At 35.8% G+C, this 23,332-nt stretch overlaps 1 protein-coding gene across 2 annotated transcripts in view; it reads left to right on the top strand.

The window, feature by feature from the left end:
- Positions 1–23,206, top strand: part of ubl (Ubiquitin-like protein 5) — a 27,732-nt gene extending 4,526 nt beyond the window's left edge. For both annotated transcript variants that reach the window (XM_089103926.1, XM_089103927.1), the window contains exon 2: positions 22,889–23,206. In XM_089103926.1, coding sequence (XP_088960052.1) covers positions 22,890–23,111 — 222 coding nt within the window. In that variant the 5' untranslated portion in view covers position 22,889 and the 3' untranslated portion in view covers positions 23,112–23,206. The remainder of the gene's footprint in view (positions 1–22,888) is intronic.
- Positions 23,207–23,332: the final 126 nt, after the last annotated feature.

Below are 23,332 nucleotides of genomic sequence, written 5' to 3'. Positions count from 1 at the left end.
AAAACATTTTTTTGACACTTTTCTGAGTTCATTGACTATTCCTTGACGGGGACATAGGCGATCTCTCCATAATTTGTACCAAAATTTAGCACAGTCACAAGAATCAGACAGCACTAGATTTCCTGACCACCCGGGAACTTGGTTACCAACACGGATTTTTTTTAAGAGGAATTTCCCTTTTATTAACACACAAAAGTGCATGGCAGATTTCTGCGGAGTAGATATCAAGAGTTAATCGAACTTCATTAATGTCTTTATTAGAAGACTTTTGCAGAAGATGAAATGGAACCCGGATCTTGTTTAGGATACTATCTGAAATTTCAATGTACTGAGATGTGTCAATTTTATTCCAATTGCGAGAAGTATAGCACTTGCGCCGGTGAACAGTATAAGCCTGTAACACTGGAATCTGAGACGCTTCTCGTTTGAAACTAGAAGCAATAGGAAGATGGTCTGAAACTTGAAATTTGGAAACTACCTCAACACAAGGTATGTCAAGGTTAAATGAAACGACATGGTCTAGGTTAGATGTTCAAGATGAAGAATGAAAGTAAGTAAACTGAGCAGATTTTCGTTTAACGTAAAGTCATCACCAAATATTCGTAATAGTAAAGAAGCATGGATAGAAGCTGAAGACAACCCGCAATTTAAATCACAATTAAAATCACCTACAATCAAACACGGGATTTTCAGTTTAAGGACATCACAAAGACAAGAGCTAAGTTTACTAACTGCTAAAGCAAAATCTCTCTCCGAATCTTCATCTTTGTAATCTTTGGGTAAATACACATTTATTATTACGCACTCAACTACTTGAACAGCTAAAAAACTATCACAAGAAAAGAAAACACTAGAATTAAGATTCGATGTACATAAGTAGCAATACCACCGGAAGCTCTGCCTTTAGAAGCACTACATTTAGCTGGAACCGAGAAAGTTTTGAAAGTGGCACTAATGTCAAGTAAACTAAGGCTGTGGTTGGTCAGGAAATGTTCCTGCAAACACAGAATATCATGATTATGAAGTATATTCTCAAGAATAGGTCTTTTTTTTATAAGACCACCATTAATGTTCCAAGAGAGAAAACGAATATCCATTGATCAACTTAGCTGCCCATTTATCGGTTTGAGCATTGCCAGGGCATTTGATACTGTAACTGGTGTAATTAGACTCTTTACATGTAATGCAAAACATGTTCTGAACACATGGATTATCCCTGGTGGAAGAGTGCTCCAAGGAACCACAGTGAGAGCACAGTTCTGCGTTCTTACAATCAGCAGCAAAATGTCCTTGTTGATGGCATCTGAAACACCGTCTAGGTATGAATATGAAATTCTGGACAGTTAACTTTTCATAACCCACCTTCACAGAATTTTTCAGAAAAGAATCAAGATCACTCCGCTGTTCAAAATAAATCTTGTAGACGCGTGACTTGCCACACTGCAAAGCTTTGATACACTTTGGAATAGTTTTCTCTAGATCTTTTTCATTCATTTCTGTCGGAACGCCTTTTATTACACCGATGAAGGCGGGAGATTTAACAGAGGCTAAAAGGCCAGGTTGGAACTTTTTCATCTGGTCAGCAATTGAGGAGGCAGCAGGTTTACGTTTTACGACAATTTTCCATTCTGATGAAGAACGTTTCACCTCTGAAATATCATTTGCAGCTTCAGGACATATTTTATCAATAAAATCTTTCCTTAATAGTGGAGATGAAAGATTGGATGGGCAATTTTTTAACACAACAGCATAGGTAGGAGGATTGGATTGGTCCTTGGTGCAAGACGACTGAGCGGAAGAGGGCCAGGCAGAAGTTGCCTGTACTGCGAGATGTTGCTTATTTCACTCAGACAAACTGTCAATCTTACGGGAAAGTTCATTCATGCGACAAGCTAACGTTGCAACCATCCCATCACTAATTGTTGGAATTTCACATGGTGAATATATCACGAATTTCGGGATCTTACGTTTTTCTTTCGATGCCGTAAATAACCACTTACAAAGTTCAAGGACATTTTTATCGTCTTTTTGACATCTTATTAAACGTGTTCCAATTTCTAGGACCTGATATAAAACCTCCTTTGCTTTTAGAATGGTTTCATGACTGAAAAAGCTTGTCGACTTAGCACTTATTGTCTCTACTTTGATACCATCAATCATCGATTGAGAAATAAAATTCAATATTGGATTTAAAATAATATCCGAGTCGCCCATTATTTCATAATTGCACTTACGGTAATAATATTCAATAGACAAAAATCCACTCCAAATCAGTATATATATATATATATATATATATATATATATATATATATATATATATTGATGTAATTATTTATTTTAATTTCTGTTTGTTTTTGGGTTTTCTTATTATTCTTTGACAGTAATTAAATAGAAAAAAAAAAAAATTTCTTTAACTGAAAGTAAGGAGCAACATTAAAACTTAAAACAAACATAAATTATTCTGTATGTGAAAGGGGCTGTCCTCTCCTCAATACCTCACTCTTTATGCTTAAGTTTATTATTGTTTTAAAAAATAAAGTTATGTGACAGATTCGAACTTTAGCATAAAGAGCAAGGTATTGAGGAGGGGACAGCCCCTTTCATATACCAAACAATTTCTGTTCTGTTTGTTCATAAAGTGAACAAACATCTTTTTTATGCTCTTTAAGAATAGAATAATTGCTTCTCTTGCAAATTCAAATTTAAGCCCTTTTAGAACAGTGGCATAATTTTGTCAGAATCTTGTGGGAGGGGCAAAGTTGAAGCCAATTTTTCCAGATCAAAGAAAAATGACTGTGAAAAATGAGCCACATAGTACTATAAGAGTAAATATATAACAAAGAAAACTGATCTGTTTCTGTGTATGCTTGAATTATGCAGGCTTATCTTAGTTTTGACAAAATTACTTACTGACACTAAATTTCAGCTTGGGGGGACAAGCTGAGGTCTGTAAAGGGCAATTGAGTTTGCTTAAAATTGAATTAGGAAATGGCATCTAGTGGCATGTTCACTTTATTTGTAAGTCAATAATATTAACAGCAAAATATTTACTGGGAAATCTTCTTGTCCTGCAAATAGTCAAAAAAGGAAAAGCTCAGTTTGTTACATTGATTCTAGACAAAAAAAAGGCTGATGAGACAGCTGAAGAGGCTATTGCAGTTCCTTTGAATACAGGTTGCCAAAATCTCTTATGTCTAAAATTCACTTGTTTATAGGGTTACTGAATAGTAGGACAGCTACTATCAGATGCAGTGAAATTAACTTGTGTATAGTTGATCAAGAATAGACTTCTCAACACATCATCCTATAAAAATCATTGTCATCTGGTAGGCTGTACAAATATGTTTGGACAGACACTGTTTTCATATTCATGTTTGTATCTGATGACTATAAGGGTGGAATTTGATTTAAATACCCATTTTGAAACTACTGGAACAATATTTCTTTTTGTAATATAGGCCCTAGAGCTGTTTTAATTATTGCTGATTACCTAGATCAGCAATCAGATGATTTGGTAGAACCCACATGTTGCAGTTCTTCTAAATGTCTCTCTCCCAGTTGACATTTTGACTGTGGCTCCTCAGATAGTTGCTAAGGACCCATACTATTTCCCCTTTTTATTAATGACCTGCCTTCTTCAATTAAGAGTTGTAATATGAAATCCATTGCTGATGATGTGAAAGTTTACTACTCTATGTCAAATGTCTGTGATCCACTTGCTTAGCAAAATAACCTAAGTTAGTTCATCCAATTGGTGCAACCATCACTCTATGCTTGTGAACCTATCTAATTGTTCTGTACTTCACTATGAACAGTTTACTTTGCCTGATTAGTCTTGTTTTGTTTCTGATGTAAAGAAATATTCAAAGGAGACAGTGTGCAATATTTGGGTATCTGTTTTGATACTTGTTTGAAGTTTGGTAAACATTTTTTTGAAGTTGCAAAAATACCAGTTTTTGCTTTCTGTCTCTGAAAAGGTGTTTTAGGAAGTTTAATCATGGTTGCAGTAGCAGCTGCAACCTAGTAAAGAGCAAACAATAGCCCATAGTAACCAAAAGTTAAAAAATGTGTTTTGAAAAAAACGGCCTTGTGAAAAAAATTGTCATGTGACACTGATTCAGGAATGGTAACTCTTATTTTGGTTTGTACTAAAAGTAAAAGTTTATTGCAAAGAGAAATTTAGGGTGATTTCGAAAAAAAGCCCGAAACCCCTCCAAAATTGCATTAAATCAAAATGAAAAGTGTTCCATTGGAATCAGCATGGTTGAAAACCTTATATAGTGAAATTACAGCCCCCCGTCTTGAAAAACAAGGAAAATCACTTTTTGCAGTGGTAGCACTGATCTGTCTCCCTTTTTTAAAGTTTTTTTTCTCCAGGCCTAGTGGGTTACCAGAACATCATAGAGAGATGCTTAATGGCTCATTCAGAAGCTATTTCTAATATCTATGCGCTTTTTATGTTTTCCGCCATCTGCAAGTGCCATATGACACTAAAATGACACTTTTTGTGCCATTTCTCAAGGGGTAGGTGGCTGGCACTAGCAGGCTACCAGAACTTTGTAGATAGATTTTTTTATACCTCATATAAAAGATATTGCTCATATCTACATTCTTCCCATGAAATCCACCATCTGCAAGTTCCAAATCGCACTAAAAAATACTTTTGGTGCAATAGCTCAACTGGAAAAACTGGGGCTATTGGGCTAGCAGAACTTATAAGAGCTATGTTTAATGGCTTATTTGAAGCTATTGCTCATATGGATGTGTTTCTTTTTTTTTTATCAATTCTACCATTTGTAAGTGTGATATAGCACTGAAAACAACACTTTTGGTGCCACTTCTTAAGTGGAAAAGCTTTGAAGTACAAAACAGGGACTATTATAATAGTTATGTTTCAGAACCCTTAACTGGAGGCTTACAAGAACCCCTCCCATACACTCCCTCTCCCAGCCCCCTTAGTAAATTTTATAAATTTTCTGCTCATCAGTAAGCTACTACAACATTAGCAGGCTACCACACCATTGTAGATAGATGTTTAATGACTCAATTAAAAGCTATTTATTATATTTACTAGGTTTTTACCAGGTACTAGGTTTTAACAAATTCTGCCATCTATTGGATTTCACAGATTTTAATGTTAACTAGTTTCTGGGGAGAATTTGCAATGAACTCTTTGCCATGGTTGAAGCATTTCTTGGTTGAACCTAGTAAAGAGCAAACCAAAGCCCATAGAAACTAAAAGTTAAAAAAACATTAAAATGCTCTCTTTTTTTTTCTTCTTTTTTCCAGGCCTAGTGGGCTACTAGAACATCATAGAGAGATGCTTAAGAGCTCATTCAAAAGTATTTCTAATGCATACTTGGTTTATATAAATTCCGCCATTTGCAAGTGCCATATGCCACGAAAAAAGCCACTTTTTATGCTGTTTCTCAAGGAGTGGGGCTAGTGGGCTACCAGAACATCATCGATAGATTTTTGATAGTTCATATAAAAAATATTGCTCATACTTACGTTCTTCCTATAAACTCCACCGTATGCAAGTTTCAAATAGCACTAAAAACACCACTTTTGGTCCCATGTCTCAAGTGGAAAAGCTGGGGCTACTGGGCTACCAGAACTTTTTAGAGTGATGTTTAATGGCTCATTTGAAAACTTTTGCTCATATCTACTTGCTTTTTATCAATTCTACCATTTATAAGTTCGATTTTTGCTTCAATCATGGTTTGTCCCTTCTTTTGATTACTTTTCAGATAAACCACTGTTTTTGCAAATGGTTTCCAGCTTCGATTTTTGCTTCAATCATGGTTTGTCCCTTCTTTTGATTACTTTTCAGATAAACCACTGTTTTGCTTATTTTTCAAAGCATATCCTGGGAAGGCTTATTTTATACTTTTGTCCAGACTTGACAAGGAATGGAATAACAAGCCATGGAAATATGAGTGGGACTGTCCGTCCCACTCAACTACTGACTGATGCCACCTTTATCATAATGAGTGTCTTGATAGGAGGCTGATGCCGCTTGTCATACCCAACCATCTCGCATACTCGATCCAAACTTGCTTTTGTGCGGTGGTGTCAGCTCTATACCACTGAAAATGGTCTTTACAGGCCATACCTATCTCGTGGCCACTGCTACCGAGTGGGCTTAAATTGCATCTCTCAAGCAGACCTCTCCTATGGTGTGTCACTGGGCCCTAACACAGTTACGAATTTTTGCCATCATTGACCTGGAGCACAACAGATCCAGTATGGACCTTAATTTGCTCTGAAGTGCGAATTAATTAATTAAGGTAATATCTACGTGCTTTTTATCAGTTTTATCATCCATAAGTGCCACATAGCACTAAAAAAGGTGCTTTTGGTGCCACTTCTTAAGTGGAAGAGTTTGGAAGCATAAAACAGTACCATTGCAATAATTTTAGTCTAAAGCCCTTAACTGGAAGTTTATAAGAACCCTCACGTATACTCCCCCTCCAGACCCTTTTAGTAAGTTTCATAAATCCCCTACTCTTCTTAAAAGTAAAATATTATTGTGAAAACAAATTAACTAAAAGTAAAAACTTTTCAACTAGAAATCAACCAAAAATTTAGCTTGAATGATCAAAAGTTTTGAATTGAACCTTCAAACTTCCCTGTGCGATGAAGCCTGTGTGCTACTTTTAATGACGGTAATTGATGGGAAAGGACGTCCTTGTCCCCTTAGTTTTTGCTGCTCCCTAAGTTTTGAAAAACACTTTTTTGTAAACATTATATTGGAAAAAGCACGTTTTTCATTTAAAATAATGGAGGACTCAACCAAAAGTGCACTTGGTGGGAATATGCTATCAAATCAAATTTATAAAAAGCGATTAAATATAAATAAAAGGTTTTAAATGAGCCATTAAACAGCTTTCTTTTGTTACAGTGGCCTTCTAGTTCCTGCTAGTCAGTAGGCGATTTATAACGCCCTGTCTTCAATATGACTTTTTCAGGCAAAGTTGGCCAAATAAAAGCAGCTTTTTGTTAATCAAAAACAAACTTTCCAGAAAAACATGTATTGTTTTGTGAAGTATGGCTAATGAGCTTTATGTTATAGACTGAAAGTTTTTCATAGCTGTCAAGGTTGTCTACATTATTTTCTAGAGGTGTCTTATCTTTCCTAGACTGGTAAATTAGAAATTATAGTAAAAATAAGTTTTCAACTGAAACTAAGGAGTGACATTAAAACTTAAAACAAACATACATTACTCATATAGGCTAAATAAAAAAGATCATGCCAGCATTGTTTCTAAATTAAATTTTAATTAAAAATGAACAGAGATTAATTTCATTTTTTTTTCAAGGGAAGTAAAGAGCAAAGTTGAAACTTAAAACAGACAAAAATTATTGCTTCACAGCCTATCTAATATATATCAATAAAACTAATATAGATAAACAAACTAGTTATGTTTCCCTATGTTTCTAGGATTACAGAAAACTAGCGCTTTATTGAAAGCACAAAATAATATAGGAGTTTTGGTACAATAAAAGCAAACCAATTAAAGACACTTTTACAGAATAAAAATATTATCAATCCTTTTTAAGAAAAAGCAACAATCAATTTTAGGGTTGTTGTTTTATTTTTGTTTTTTTTTCTTACTTCTGCACAATGGCTCAGTTCAATGCCTGGCTCTGGTTTTGGTTCTTTAAAGGACAAGTCATGATTAGTTTGTAGACAAGTTCGAAGTAAAACCATCTTGATAGTATTAGCTTTAGAATTTAGACTATAGACTAGCTTTAGAATTTGTATTATAGCTCGAAATGCACTGTTGTATAGAGAGGATTAACCAGATTTCCAGAGTTCATATTAGGTCTTATTTGATCCTCATCAGACGCAACGCTGTAGCGTTGCCTATAGTAAGGGCCATACGGCTCCAATGTTTTATTATTTTTTTTCCCCAGAGGCACTTCATATGGAAGGGGTGGTCGTAGAAACTTTAGAGGGGCTCATTCGATTGGAAATGGAGAGTTCTAGTGCCCTTTTTGATAGTTGAAAGTGATTGGAGGGCAACTAGCCCCCCCCCCACATCCATCATTTCCCCAAGCACATCCAATAATAATTTTGAGATAGCCATTTTGTTCAGCGTAGTTGATTTCAATATAGAAAAATATGTTTTTAAGGATGATACTCCCCCAAAAACCTCAGGGTAAGGGTGTTAAGTTAGTCCATGGGGCCATCTAAGGTCTTTATACAAAGCTTTGTCATATCAACTTGAAAACAGGCTAATTTGATTGGAAATTCAAAGTGATAATGCCCTTTTTAATAGTCAAAAGTGATTGGAGGGCAACTAGCCCCCTCCCACGCCGATAATTCCCCCAAACACATCCAATCAAAATTTTTGAGATAGCCATTTTGTTCAGCATAGTTGATTTCCAGATAGAAAATATGTTTTTGACGAGAAGACTCCCCCACAACCCTCAGGGCAAGGGTTTTAAGTTGTGTCCTGGGGGCATTTAAGGTTTTTATAGAAGGCGTTGTCGTAGAAACTTCAAAAAAGGCTCATTTGATTAGAAATTCAAAGGGATAGTGCCCTTTTTAATAGTCGAAAGTGATTGGAGGGCAACTAACTCCCCCCCCCCTACGCCCATCATTCCCCAAACACATCCAATCAAAATTTTGATATAGCCATTTTGTCAGCGTAGTTGATTTCCATATAGAAAATATGTTTTTGAGGAGGACACTCCCCAACAACCCTCTAGGCAAGGGTTTTAAGTTATGCACTGGGGGCATATAAGGTTTTTATAGAAGGCGTTGTCGTAGAAACTTCAAAAAAGGCTCATTCGATTGGAAATTCAAAGGGCTAGTGCCCTTTTTAATAGTCGAAAGTGATTTGAGGGCAACTAGCCCCCCCTCCCACGCCCACCTTCTCCCCAAACACATCCAATCAAAATTTTGAGATAGCCATTTTATTAAACGTGGTTTTAAGTTCTTGAAATTAGGTCTTTTAGGATGACAACTCCCCCACCGCCCTCAGGGCAAGGGTTGTAAGTTATGCCATCGGGGCATATAAGGTTTTGTATAGACGAAGTTGTTGTAGAAACTTCAGAAAGGGCTCATTCAATTGGAAATTAAAATGGCTAGTTCCTTTTTTAATAGTCAAAAGTGATTCTAAGCCAACTGAAACCCCTTCCACGCTCACCATTTCCCCAAACACATCCAATTAAAATTTTGGTATAGCCATTTTGTTCATCGTAGTTGAAAGTTCTGGAAATTATATGTTTGAGCAGGACACTCTCCCCAAGGTCTACAGAGGCAAGGGTTATAAGTTATGCTCTTGGTGCATATATGGTTCTTATGGAAGGAATGTTCGTGCAAACTTCAGAGACTGCTCATTTGATTGGAAATTGAAAGTTCTAATTCAATTTTTAAGCGTCAAAAGATATCGGAGGGTAACAAGCTCCCTTCAAACCCGTTTTTCCCAAATGCATCCAATACAAATTTTAAGATACATATTTTGTTAAAAATAGTTCGAAGATCATATAACAAAAATGTCGGTGTTGACACAACCCACCAGGGCCGGGGGGCAGAGGCAAGTTTTACCCTGGGGGCATATATGGGTCTTATGGAAGGGATGCTCCTATTAACTTCAAAGAGGGATCATTCTATTGGAAACTGAAAGTTCTAGTTCACTTTTTAAGAGTCAAAAGAGATTGGAGGGCACCAGGCCCCCCCTCCTCCACGCTCTTTTTTCCTCAAACCAATCCGATTTGAGATAGCTTTTTTTAAAAATAGTTCAAAGGCCACACAACGAAAACTCCGGGGTCAACAAAACCCAGCAAGGCCCGAGGGCTGTTGTTTTAAGTTATGCCTTGGGGGAATATATGGTTATGATTGAAGGGATTCTCTTAAAAAATTCAGAGATGGTTCATTTGATTGGAAATTGAAAGTTCTAGTTAAGTTTTTTCAAGTCAAAAGAAATTAGAGGGCAACTAGCTCCCCCACGCCCATTTTCCCCAAATGCATCCAATAAACATTTTGAGATAGGCATTATGTTAAAAATTTCTCAAAAGTCAGATAACAAAACTCAGGTGTCTTCACACCCCCCCAGGGCCCGGGGGCAGGCGTTGTTAGTTATGCCCTGGGGCATATATTGTTTGTATGAAAGGGATGGTCGTATAAACTTCAGAGAGGGCTCGTTTGATCGGATATTGAAAGTTCGAGCTCACTTTTTAATGGTTAAAATTGATCCGAGGGCAGCTATCCCCCAACCCATCTGATGAAAATTTTGAGATAGACATCTTGTTAAAAATGGTTCAAAGGTCGGATAAGAAAAAATCCGGCGTCAATAGAATCCCCCAGGGCACAGGGGAAGGCGTTCTAAGTTATGCCTTGGGGCTCATTTGATTGGAAATTAAAAGTTCTAGTTCAAGTTTTAAGATTCAAAAGATAACCGAGTGCTACTAGCCCCCCCCACGCACCCTGTTTCTCCCAGGCCTACCCTATAAAGTTCTTATAATAGCCATTCCATTCGAAATAGTTCGAAGGTCAGATGAGAAAAGATCCTGTGTTGACAGAACCCGCCAGGGCCTGGAGGCAGCCGTTATGAGTAATGCTCTAGGGGCATATATAGTTCTTAAGGAAGGGATGCTCGTATAAACTTTGGAGAGGGCTCATTTGATTTGAAATTGAAAGTTCTTGTTCACTTTTTAAGAGTCAAAAGAGATCGGAGGGCAACTAGCCCCCCCCCTCCTCCACGGCCTAAATGCATCAGATAAAAATTTTAATATCGAAATTTTGTTAAAAACATTTAAAAGTCCTGATAACAAAAACTCTGGTGTTGACACAACCCACCAGGGCCTAGGGCCAGGCTGTGTAAGTTATACCCAAGGGGCCTATGCCCTGAGGGTTGTCAGAGAAGGGATGCTCGTATATAATTCCTAGAGGGCTCATTTGATTGGGAATTTATAGTTATAATACACCTTTTTAGAGTAAAAATGATTGGAGGGCAGCTAGCCTCCCCCACACTCCATTTATTTTTTTCCCAGAAGTACTTCATATAGAAAAGGTCGTCGTAAATACTTCAAAGGGGGCTCATTTGACTGGAAATGCAGAGTACTAGTACCCTTTTTAAGAGTCAAAAGTGATCTGAGGGCAACTGGCCCCCAGGCCCTTTTTCCCCAAACACATCTGATAAAAATTTCAGGTAGCCATTTTGTTAAAAATAGTTGAAAGATCATATAACAAAAACACCTTTACGTTATGGTCATTTACGTATGGTCAGTAATGGTCTTTACGTATGGTATTTTCATTACGTATGGTTCATCCGATAAAAATTTCAGATAACCATTTTATTAAAAGCAGTTAAATCGTCAGATGTTAAAACTTCAGGGTCGACACAACCCCCTAGGGCCCAGGGACGGACGTTGTACGTTATACTCATGAAACACATGTGGTTCTTATAGTAGTGATACTCATATAAACTTCAGAGAGGGCTCATCTTATTGAAAATCGAAAGTTCTAGTTCACCTTTTAAGAGTCAAAAGAGACCGAAGCTTAATCTAGTCCCCCCACGCCCTTTTTACCCAAAGCCATCCGATAAAAATTTTGAGATAGCAATTTTGTTAAAAAAGTTCAAACATCAGATAATAAAAACTCCAAGGTTGACACAAACCCATTTTTTGACTTTGATATCAGTTTTGATACTTTGATGAATATTTGATTTTTTTAAAAGTTTGATTGTGAAATAAGGAATTTTTAAAAACTTGAAATTTTTTGCAATCAAAAATGAACAAAAATTAATTAAAAAAACTTTCCGAAAAATAATTTTTTCAAAGAAAAGTAAAGGCCATTTTAAACTTAAGCTCAGCATACCTTTTAAAAGTCAAACTCAAAACGACCAGAAATTACTATTAAAGAATAAATGAAACCCAAAACGAACAGAAATTAAATAAGCAATCATAGCAAAAACATACAACAAGTAATATTATAAATGAATAAATAGATCTTAAAGTGAGTAATGCTTAGATTGAATATGAATATCAAGCTTAAAATGAAAAAAAATATTTTCCTATTGGAGTACAAATAAAACGTAAAACGTACAGAAATTAAATAAACAATCAATGCAAACAAACATACAATAGATATTAATACAAATTAATAAATAAATCTTAAAACGATTGAAACTTAAATCGAATATGCAAATCAAGTTTGAAACGAACAAAAATCACCACAAACAAGAGTTTGGGTATGACCTCCTTCTCCCACTATAGAAGTCTAAAACCCACTGCGTCATTGGCGCTTTACTGAAAACCGATTTTATGACAAAAGTTTTCTTTTTCACTTAATATTGAAAATAAACATTAAAATTACAGTAAAATTTTGAACTGATGAGCTTTCAGCAATTAATATCATTATACATCAAATATTCAGTTTAATTTATTAGCTTTTTTTAAACTTTTTAAAGACAAATATAGTGTCCCTACAAACAATTATTTGGATACTGCCTCCTTTCCTAACTGTAAATAAAAACCGAAATCCTACTATGTCATTGGCGCTTAACTGAAAACGGACTATATTACAAATATTTTCTTTTCCCGTTCTTACAGTATTTAAAATAAAATTACAATTATAGTGAAATAAATTCTTGAACTGATGAATATTTCAACAATTAATATCATTATTCATCAAATATTCAACTTGATGTTGTTTATACCTTCCAATACTGTTCAAGACGCATATAGTTTTCAGTAAAGCGTTTTGAGTTTGAATTTTAACATGTATTTGTATCTGCTGAGCTTAAGTTTAAAATGGCATTTACTTTTTTTTGAAAAACTTATTTTTCGAAAATTCTTTTTTAATTAATTTCAAGTAATACTAAAGCATATTTTTTACAATTTAAGATTGTATATTACTCACTTTTGGTGTTATAGCTGGGAGACCAAAATACTACCTGATAAACCAATCCAATATTTCTGTATGATGTTCAGTTACTTTGCGGTTATTAAAAAAATGTTTAATTTTACACTGATGTTTTTAAGATGATTTTAATTATATACTGATAGTTACTGATGTCACAACTGGTGTAAAACTATGGAACGCTTTACAGATTAGTTTATTGTTGTCAGGCTTTTGACTCCAAAACCAATATTCCTGTTTCTTATACTTAACTTTGGCGCTTTCAGTAAAGCGTTAGTTTTCTATAATCCTAGAAACATAATTAGTTTGTTTATCTGTATTAGTTTTATTGATATATATTAGATAGGCTGTGAAGCAATAATTGTCGTCCATATTAAGTTTCAACTTTGCTCTTTACTTCCCTCAGAAAAACTTTGTTTTTAAAAATTAATATTCGGAAAGAGTATAACCTCTCCAATTTGGTTTCCAATTAACATTAAAGACTAAAATTAAGTTGAAAAAACAATAAGGCCTCTAGAATGATTCCCTATTTTTCTAATCTTCCATAATCCCAGAAGCACTTCATTCTCCAAACCCCTGTCTTCTAAAAGTAACTTTTTACAAAAAATCTTCTTTGCCAAGCACATTTTGCTTGATTGTTAATCTCTGTCAACAGAGAAAACATGTTATGACCTTCTAAAATAAGCAAAAATTCCAGCCTATTTTAAGCTCAATTCATGTTTTGTCTTATTTTTGAATCAAGCATCATCAAGCTTCTTATATTTAGAATCAAGCATCAAAATTTGTTATACTTTTCGGCAAAGGTGATTTACCTTATAATTTCAAGGATTTACCTTATAACTACGAAAATTCTGTACTTTAGAAAACAGTAATATAATAAGCTTGAAAGAGAACATGGCATCTGAAATTGTCAATTTTTATATATATATATACATATATATATATATATACATATATATATATATATATATATATATATATATATATATATATATATATATATATATATATATATACACCATATTCATACACCAAAATCACAGTGCATCGTACATTATCACACATCATACATCACAGAACATCAAAATGGAAGCCCTGAAGAAATCAGTAGAATTTTAGAAGAAATTAACATCAAACTTTGATAAAGATATGACTGACAAAGACACGTTGGAGCATTCTAGGCCCATACAGTGGTACAAATTGGGAGTGGGGCATTGATTGGAAACTAAAGACACTATCATCTCTAGATTTAAAAATATACTTTGCCCCCCCCCCAACGTTTTCGTAACTTGGTACCAGTGATCCTTGAAGGAGAAGAGGAGGAGGGAAATTTTTCATGGAATTGGTCTTGGTTGTTGGTTGTTCACTGCAATTATGGTTGTTGGTTGTTCACTGCAATTAGGAATTAATCATTTGCTCTGTTACATACCAACATTAGGGACAACATTCTTCGCACAAAATATAAGCCACTGAAAACTTCAGGATAAAACAATAATCTTGACTTAAAAAAAAACATTGCAGCTAGGCATATATGACAGAAATTCTCTAAATAGATGAGTTGGCTGAAAAAACCTGGGTCTGACAAAGAGATGGTGCCACTAGGTCAATTAGGTTCCTTTATCAGATAGTAGCTCACCATCCTTAACTAGCTCTTATTTTATTGAAGTTACATTTCGCCGGGTGAACCTGCTGTAAGTTTCAGGCTTTTGCAAGGTTTGTACAAGATTGATGCTGTTCAAGATGGTTTTCTGACACCTGACAAACTTTGAAACAAAAGTTTCAAAGTTTTCCTTCAACTAAGAATTAGGAGCCATATAATAAAATCCCAATTATACTGATGAAAACAAATTACAGTCAAGACGCTAGATTACAGCAGGTTAGCCTGCTTCAAGAAAAGGGAAAATTGACCTTGTCGGCTAACATTTATGTGTATTTTATATAAATTAAAAATTCATTAAACAAGATTTAGCAAAGGTATGGGGACCAAAACTTTATCCTTGGGCCTCCATTGTGATCTAAAACAAAACAGTACAGCACATGATCCTAGTGACAGGCTTTAAATTCTTTCAGGCAGTTTAACTCTTGCAGGTTTTGCTGCTGTTTTGTCTAAAGGTTGTAACTGACGTCTTTAAGAAAACAAAGCTACCCACAAACTTCACTTCACAAAGCATAGGCTAATCAACTAAAATTCATATCTTGGAGATTCACTGACACTCTGAAGAAGTGTACACAGATATCTCAATGCCACCATATTTTTTTTTTTTATCCTGTAAGATCTTAGCTATGTTTTATTTTCATCCCTGGATTTTCTTGAACATGGGAGTTTAGCAGAAACAAAAACAATTGATAAATAAATTGGAATAACTAATCATGTAGCAAAAGATGGAATATACTATTCAGTGCTCTTTCTAAGTATAATAACCACTACTGTTGCAATTGCATAGCAGCCCTGATAGATCATAGATGCAGTCCAAGGCTGTTTGCAACAGTTCGCTGATTTTTCTGGTTTCCATTGTCTTTCTAATCATTTCTTACTAACAGTTGGTTCATAATTCCAATTAGATTTTTTTTTAAAGTAAATCTTGAATATAGCTTAGGGTTCTATTCTGGCACTAGGGGGGGAAGAGCATAATTTCAATACTAGTGATTACTGTTTAAAATTTTTTAACTTCATAATATCCAGAAATTTATAATATATATATATATATATATATATATATATATATATATATATATATATATATATATATATATATATATATATATATATATATATATATATATATATATATATATATATATATATATATATATATATATATATATATATATATATATATATATATATATATATATATATATATATATATATATATATATATATATATATATATATATATATATATATATATATATATATATATATATATATATATATATATATATATATATATATATATATATATATATATATATATATATATATATATATATATATATATATATATATATATATATACATATAGACATTTTATGGGTTGTTTTAACTTTAACTCATGTTATAACTACTATATTTTTCTTTTATTTTTATATCTTTTTTATATTTTCTGCATGCTCTAGAATTGGCAAAATTTGTAAAAAATTCTAGAATCTTTGAAACATGTTTTTTTGCAAATCTTTGTTGACAAAGAAAGGAAATTCGAGATGAGGGGCTCTTTACTGTCTTGGGGAGCTTTTAGGAATCGACCCTCTACTCCTGTCATAATTTCGGAAAAATTATATTTTTCCTTAACTTTGATTTTACTTTGGATGTCACAATAGCTGGAGTCACTGAAACACACCTCCCTGGACATGGTGAAGAGGACATTGGTGAAGGACGTACATTGCTGTGGTCTGGCGGTAGCCAAAGAAGAGGAGGCGTTGGCCTAGTACTGAACAGTGCTGCACGTAGGGCCCTCCTGTCATTCAAACCAGTATTGCCTAGACTCCTGACCGCAAGACTGGATGGGAAGCACGGCAAAATAAGTGTCATTACGTACTATGCCCCCACAAACGACGCTGATGAAGAAGACAAAGACGATTTCTATAACCTGCTTAGTTCTGAACTATCTTCTGTACCTCCCCATGACTACCTCCTCCTCCTAGGAGACATGAATGCAAGTGTTTCAAACGAATCAGGCCTGTGGGATCTCGCTGTTGGACCTGTTACAGTGGATAGCCTAAATGATAATAGAGAGAGGCTGCTGAATTGTTGTCTGGCCCACGATCTAACGATTGCGAACACATGGTTCCAGAGACCAAATATAGCCAAGTACACCTGGTATAGCAATGATGGATCAACAAAGATGCTCGACTACATCATCGTACGTCGACGATCGCTGTCGTCTGTCCAGAATTGCCGCACCTACCGTGGCGCTGAGCTCGGGAACACCGACCACCGGCTGGTAGCAGCCAAAATTAAGCTCCGCCTCAAAGCTATGAAGAACAGCCAGTCTTCTCGGAAAATTGATGCCGGTCGCATCCAACAGGACCCCGCTCTGGCTGAGCGGTACCATGTGGAGATATCCAACAGATTTGAGGTCCTCGGCCAATGCGATGATAGTGAAGTTGCATGGAAGTCCTTCAAAGAGAACACTCTTGTGGCAGCAACTAACGTTGTTGGAATGAGGCAACGGAAGAAAAAGGACTGGATCAGTAATCAGTCCCTTGCCATCATAGAGCTCAGGCGAGAAGCACGTCTTCGCGGGGACATGGCTACATACAGACTGCTAAACAAAGAGCGCAATTCCATGCTGCATAAAGACCGCAAGACTTTTATTGACAGCAAGGCATCCGAACTGCAAGAGGCCGCCAAGAAAAAGGACAGTGGAGCCACCTACAAGATTCTTCGTGAGCTGTCAGGTAAGCACACTCAAACTACGCCATACCTTCGAAGCGCTAGCGGTGAGAATATCTACGACCAATCACAATGCCTCCGCCAGTGGGAGGACCGCTTTAAGAAACTGCTCAACTCAGATCCACCAGACCAGACGGACCACGAGCTAGCGGCTGCTGAGGCTACTACCATACCTGCTCCTGATGGTCCTGAATTTACAGCGGAGGAGATAAAAGCTGCCACCCTCAAGCTAAAGAATAACAAAGTGCTAGGAATATGTGGCCTAACATCAGAATTCCTTAGAAATGGGGGTCCAGCCATGATCCTCTGGCTACAAATGCTGTTTAACCTTTTGTGGCACTCTGAAAAAATTCCCTCATACTGGAAGAAGGGCCTACTTGTACCAACCTACAAGAGGAAGGGGAGCAAAGCAGAATGTAGCAATTATCGTGGCATAACTTTACTCTCAGTTCCTGGAAAGCTCTTCGCTATGCTGCTTCTCAAACGGGCAACAAGCTACCTCCATGCCCTCCGTTGCCCCAAGCAAGCTGGCTTCATGCCAGGCAGGTCCATCACCGACCAAATCCATACGATTAGACAACTAGTAGAGAAAAATCTTGAATATAAGAGGAAGGCGTGCATTGCCTTTGTCGATTTTCGATCTGCCTTCGACACTGTCGATAGGCAGTCACTATGGCTAATCCTCCAGTCTGCTGGCGTACCCACGAAAATCGTCCGTCTCCTCAAAGAGCTGTATAAAACACTGAAAGTGTGGTGATCGTAAATGGACGGCCTTCCAGATATTTCAAAATTAAAAATGGTGTCCAGCAAGGATGTGCCGCTGCACCTGAGCTCTTTAACTGTGTAATAGACCACATCCTGAATAAAACACAGCAGGTGCAGCCGTTTGGCATAGACTTTGCTGGAAGAGTTCTTTCAGACGTCGAATTTGCCGACGACGTGGCGCTAATATGCAAAAACATTAGTGACCTCAAAACTACACTGGAAACACTGGCCTCTGCCACTGAGAAACTCGGTCTGAAAAAAAATTGGTCGAAGACCAAGATAATGCCCGTTGAGAAAACGCCGTCCAACCCCCTGTCATCTGTGGAAATTTGTGGCCAAACTGTAGAGGTAGTCAAGCGGTTTACCTACCTTGGTTCAATTGTCTGCTCAAACGGAAGCCTATATGCCGAAATATCAGCAAGAGCGGCAAAAGCAAACTCTGTCTTCGGTCACCTTCTAAAAACAGTTTTCCATAAACCCCAGATCAGCCGCCTCACCAAAGCACGAATATATTCTGCTTTGGTTGCCAGCGTTATGGTCTATTCTGCCGAGACTTGGTCGCTGACTCAGACACAGACGCTGAAGGTAAATGCCATCCAGACGAAACACCTCCGAAAAATCGAACGCTCCCGATGGTCCGACACGGTACGAAATTCGGAAATCCTCAGGTCCTTCAAACTCCCACCCCTGTTCGAGCAGCTTGAGTCTCGCTCGCTGCGTTGGTATGGTCATCTGCTCCGTCTGCCTGCCCAAACACCCGCCCGGCTCATCTTCGATTTCGACCCAGCTGCAAATGGCTGGAGGTGTCCTAGGGGAAGACCACGCACCAGATCGGTGGACGTCATCCCTGATCGGCTCACATCCAGAAACATCAACCCGGCTGAAGCGACAACCCTCGACCTGAACCAACCACTCTGGAGAAGACTGACGGCACTGACGAATGGTTCTCTCTACGCTGGCGACGCTGCCGAGCAAGAGCTTTAAGTCAAAGTTTTATTTTACCCTGCTTTTCTTTGACTCTAGGTTTTGAAAACGCAATAGCCTACTAATGAATTGAGTAAGATGTTAAGCAACAATTTTTTTTTCACAATTTAGAATTTTTTTTTCTGAATTATTTAAATCCTAACAAATTACAATTTAGCAAGGATATGAGCATTGCAGCCTTTTCCTTGTTTTTTTTGTGTAATGTAAATCTATTTTTGAAAGTCTCATTTTTATAACACAAAAGTTTATCAGAGGTCTTTGCTCTTTGAACAGGAGGAAAGGAGTGAATATAGATACTTCAAAAGGTTTTCACAGGATAACTGTGGAAACATTCTTGAAAGTTTAATATTCTATAGAACACAGAAACTTATAGAGAAAAACATTGAGCAAACGAAGAAATGGGCAGAGTTTAAGAATATGTTCGACAAAAATATCAGTCTGTGAAAAATGACCCATAAACACTTTTAAATCACTTCAGTCAAAATCCAATTTAAGCTACTGTTTTTGTTTCTTTTTTTTATTTAAGATGATAGGAATAACTTGCACAGAAAGGTTTGGGCATGTAAATGCAATCGGAAATAGATATGTTGGGTATTATTTGCTTTTAGGAAATAATTTGTATCGATAAAATTAAGGACTAAAAATCTGCTCTCGAGGCTTTAAAGACTTACAGCCTTGAAAATCGCCCTTTGCTGTTGATAATGTGTTTTGGACGATTTCTCCTGGCTAGTCCATAGCATGACTTCTTCTAGTCATGCTGCAAACTTAGCAGTTGAAGAACAGAACGCCAGAAAGAAGAACAAATTAGTACCAATGCCTTGCAGAACTAACCAGTTTAACAATTTATTCGTGTAATTTTTTGCTAGTCCCTTTAATAGAATGTCTAGGAAATAGGATTGTAAAATACAGTGCCATTGAGTTTACAATTTTTTTTTTCAAGACAGCAAAAGCTGTTTTGAGATAAATGATTCAAATTCTGAAAATGATAAAATTGAAACCGCAGGAAGAAAATTGTGAAATCGATGGAAATATAGAATTAACAAGCCTGTAAAATAGAAATGTTGGTCACTGCTTCTTTTTTACAGACTTTGAAAAAGGAATGAAGAAAGAAATGGAAACACAAAATGAAATAGACTGGGAAACATAAATATTTGAAAGTTTTTTATTTCTTAGGCTGATAGAAATAATTTGGAACTAAAGATATGGAAATGTAGAATGAGTTGCAAGTTGTATAATGCAATTGATCGAATTCAACTAAAATATCCTTACGCCGGAATCTTTTTATTAGGGAATAAAAATGATTTATCTTTAGACTCAACTTGCCGTAATTTTAATCTCAAACAAATGGTAGATTTCGAAAAGACGATGGGAGGCATCCAACTAAATGTTATTAACACTGATATAAAACAATAATATAAAAAACAACTCTGCTTCCTACACTCAGCGGTAGCTACCATTATTCAATTAAAATTATCCCAGATCTTGAGGCAAAACACAACTCTAAGGTTACCGAAATTTGCTCCAGACCAGTGACAGATAAATGCTTATTGGAATTCGGAATTGGATAACAAGCGAAATTTGGAGTGAAATTATAAATGCAGAAGATGTTAATGACAAAGTCTTACGGCTTCATGGACTCCTAACTAAACACTACATTGGATCATTCCCGGTAAAAAAAGACCAAAAAGTGTTCCATTGACACACCGTTCTTCAAACATAACCTTACAACAATAATTCTGAATAAAATTAACTTCCTTAAAGAAAGAAAAATTCTAGATGCCAATAAATTAAGGAAAAGTATATAGAAGTAGCTTTGTAGGCTGCATCAAATTTCTATAAAAGCAAAATAAATCACTTATGCAGTACCAATCCAAAAAAATGGTATGAGGAAATAAAACTTATTTGTGGCAAAAACCCAAACAGCTAAACTTTAACCTAAATGAGCCTCCTATAAAAACTGCAAACGACTTAAACCGCCACCTTAGTTTCATTTCCCAACGTTACCTACCCCTGAATCCGGAAAGAATTTCCTCCCAAACCTCTGAAGATAATTTAACAAAAATCACAAAATCTGAGATTACAAATAAAACCCAAAAATTAAAAAGTTCCAGTATCTGATCTGCCCCCTAGATATTCTACTTGAATAAGTCAAAGCTTTCTCCGGTAGAGTCCCAAACCCACTTCTAGACATTTTCATCAAGATTACAAAACCCGTTAATTTCCTAGTACTTTTGAGACAGGGCTATGTAACTCCAGTTCCTAAAAAAAGGTGCCGTGGTTAATTTTGACAAAGTTAGACCAATAAAATTAACACCACTATATACAAAGCTGTAAGATTTCATTTTTTCTGACTGGCCCAAGGTCTCAATTGCAGAACGTATTGAAATGTGACAATTTCGATATATCCCTAAACTTCCAATGTTGCACTATCTAGTACATATGTATGAAATAATGCTGAAAAACCTAGACCCATCAAATATCTGGGCTAAGCTCATCTCAATTGACTTAGAAGAGAATTTTAATTCTATTGACAATAATATTTAAGTTTATACGATTTCCCATAAGTCGACTCATATCTGGTAAAAAATTATCTCATCATTTTTAAGCCAACGATCCCAAGTGGTCAAATACATGAATACTATTTCAGAAACCTCTACCAGTCTATAACGGAATAACACAAGGTAGTATAACTGGACCCATCCTACTCAGCGTTATGGTAAACAATTTGGCAGAAGATATCCTCTTACGATGAAAATTTGTGGATGATATGACTCTACTAGAGGTCGCCAAGAAAAATATTAAAAAGTAGTCCACTTGAAATTCTTGAAGATATTACAATAGAGCCTTCAAAAATAAAATGTATGTAACCCACTGAAATATACAATTCTAACAATCAATTTGCCAAGCACAAAACCTTCATTTACATATATTATTCCAAGTGAACTTATAGCATAAAAAATACAACTTATAAGGGTAACTTTAACTTACAATCTTAAATGGGAAACCGAATTTTCAAATTTAACCTTGCAAGCCAATATTTACCTAGCTTTCCTTAAGCAATTGGCAAAATGTCAGTGCCTAACTTCTCGTATTTTGAAATTTTACATATCTTTTATTCCCCCAACTCTCAAATTCGCTTGCCCTCTATGGCACTTCTCATTAAGTAAAAATCAAACCAAAAGGTTGGAATCCGTTCAGAAAAGAGCTTTAAAAATAATCGCACAGGAAGGGAAGTTGTCTTACTCCTATTTCTTACAAAAGTTTAAAATATAAACTCTGGAAAATAGACGGCATGCTCTGTATCTCCATTTTGGTGGTAATGCAAGAACCAGCATCCAAAAGGCAGATCTTTACCCACTTCTCCATAATTCAGAATAGAAGCCTCTCCGGAGAGAGGCAAAAAAACCCATCCCCATTCTAGAACCTGTAAAAAAAAAAAAAAGATATTTAGACAGCTTTATACCAACCTTCACTAAAATCCTTAACACCTCCAATACCTCTTAATGAATCTTTTTTTTACTCTTTTGCCACTCTTTTTTTATGACTTTTTTTATTGTATACCGTTTTATGACAAAATTTTTACCTTTAATGTAGGACTTGTTTGATATGACATTATTCTAGTCACTTTAATATTTTTCTTAATTGTTTAATTCCTATTTGTCTATATTTTGTCGGTTTATATTTCTTAATGTTTTGGCGTCCCTGATCCTAATTTCATTGAAGTTCTTGTGATGGTTGTTGTTTACTTAATTTTTTTTACACGAACTTATATTCGGCGATATATGGCTTGTGAAAAGTTTTTAAAATAAAGCATTATTCTATTCTAATTGACTCTGAAATGGGGATATACACTGTTTTTTCTTTAGGATGATCGAAATAACTTGCAATGACAGACTGGGGAAAAAGGTACGAGTCAAATGTAACCCTGAGGACACAATAGGAGATGTGAAGAAGCTTATTGCAGCACAAACTGGTACGAAGCCAGAAAAGATCATGTTGAAGAAATGGTATACAATTTACAAGGACCATATAACAGTTGATGACTATGAAATCCATGATGGAATGAATTTGGAGCTATACTATCAGTGATTGGTTTTTTTTTCATTCAGTATCTTTCAATAAATATCATGTTGATGGTTTAAATTTGTTGTATATTCTGTCAAATAATAAAAGAACAATATAACCTTTTAATGATAATGAATAGGGGAATTCTCAATCCATACGACTGAAGAATCGAAGTGACCCCGCAGTCCTTCGACCCGATCCCCCTTTCATTGTCAGCTTTTTAGCAGAAAGGTCGGTATGTTTTT

This window comes from Artemia sp. Qi Xiang Cuo, chromosome 18 (assembly GCF_049724085.1).
Source record: "Artemia sp. Qi Xiang Cuo chromosome 18, ASM4972408v1, whole genome shotgun sequence".
NCBI classification, from domain to species: Eukaryota; Metazoa; Arthropoda; class Branchiopoda; order Anostraca; family Artemiidae; genus Artemia; species Artemia sp. Qi Xiang Cuo.
Note: the sequence above shows the minus strand (reverse complement) of the source record. Positions and strands in the feature narration are given on the sequence as shown.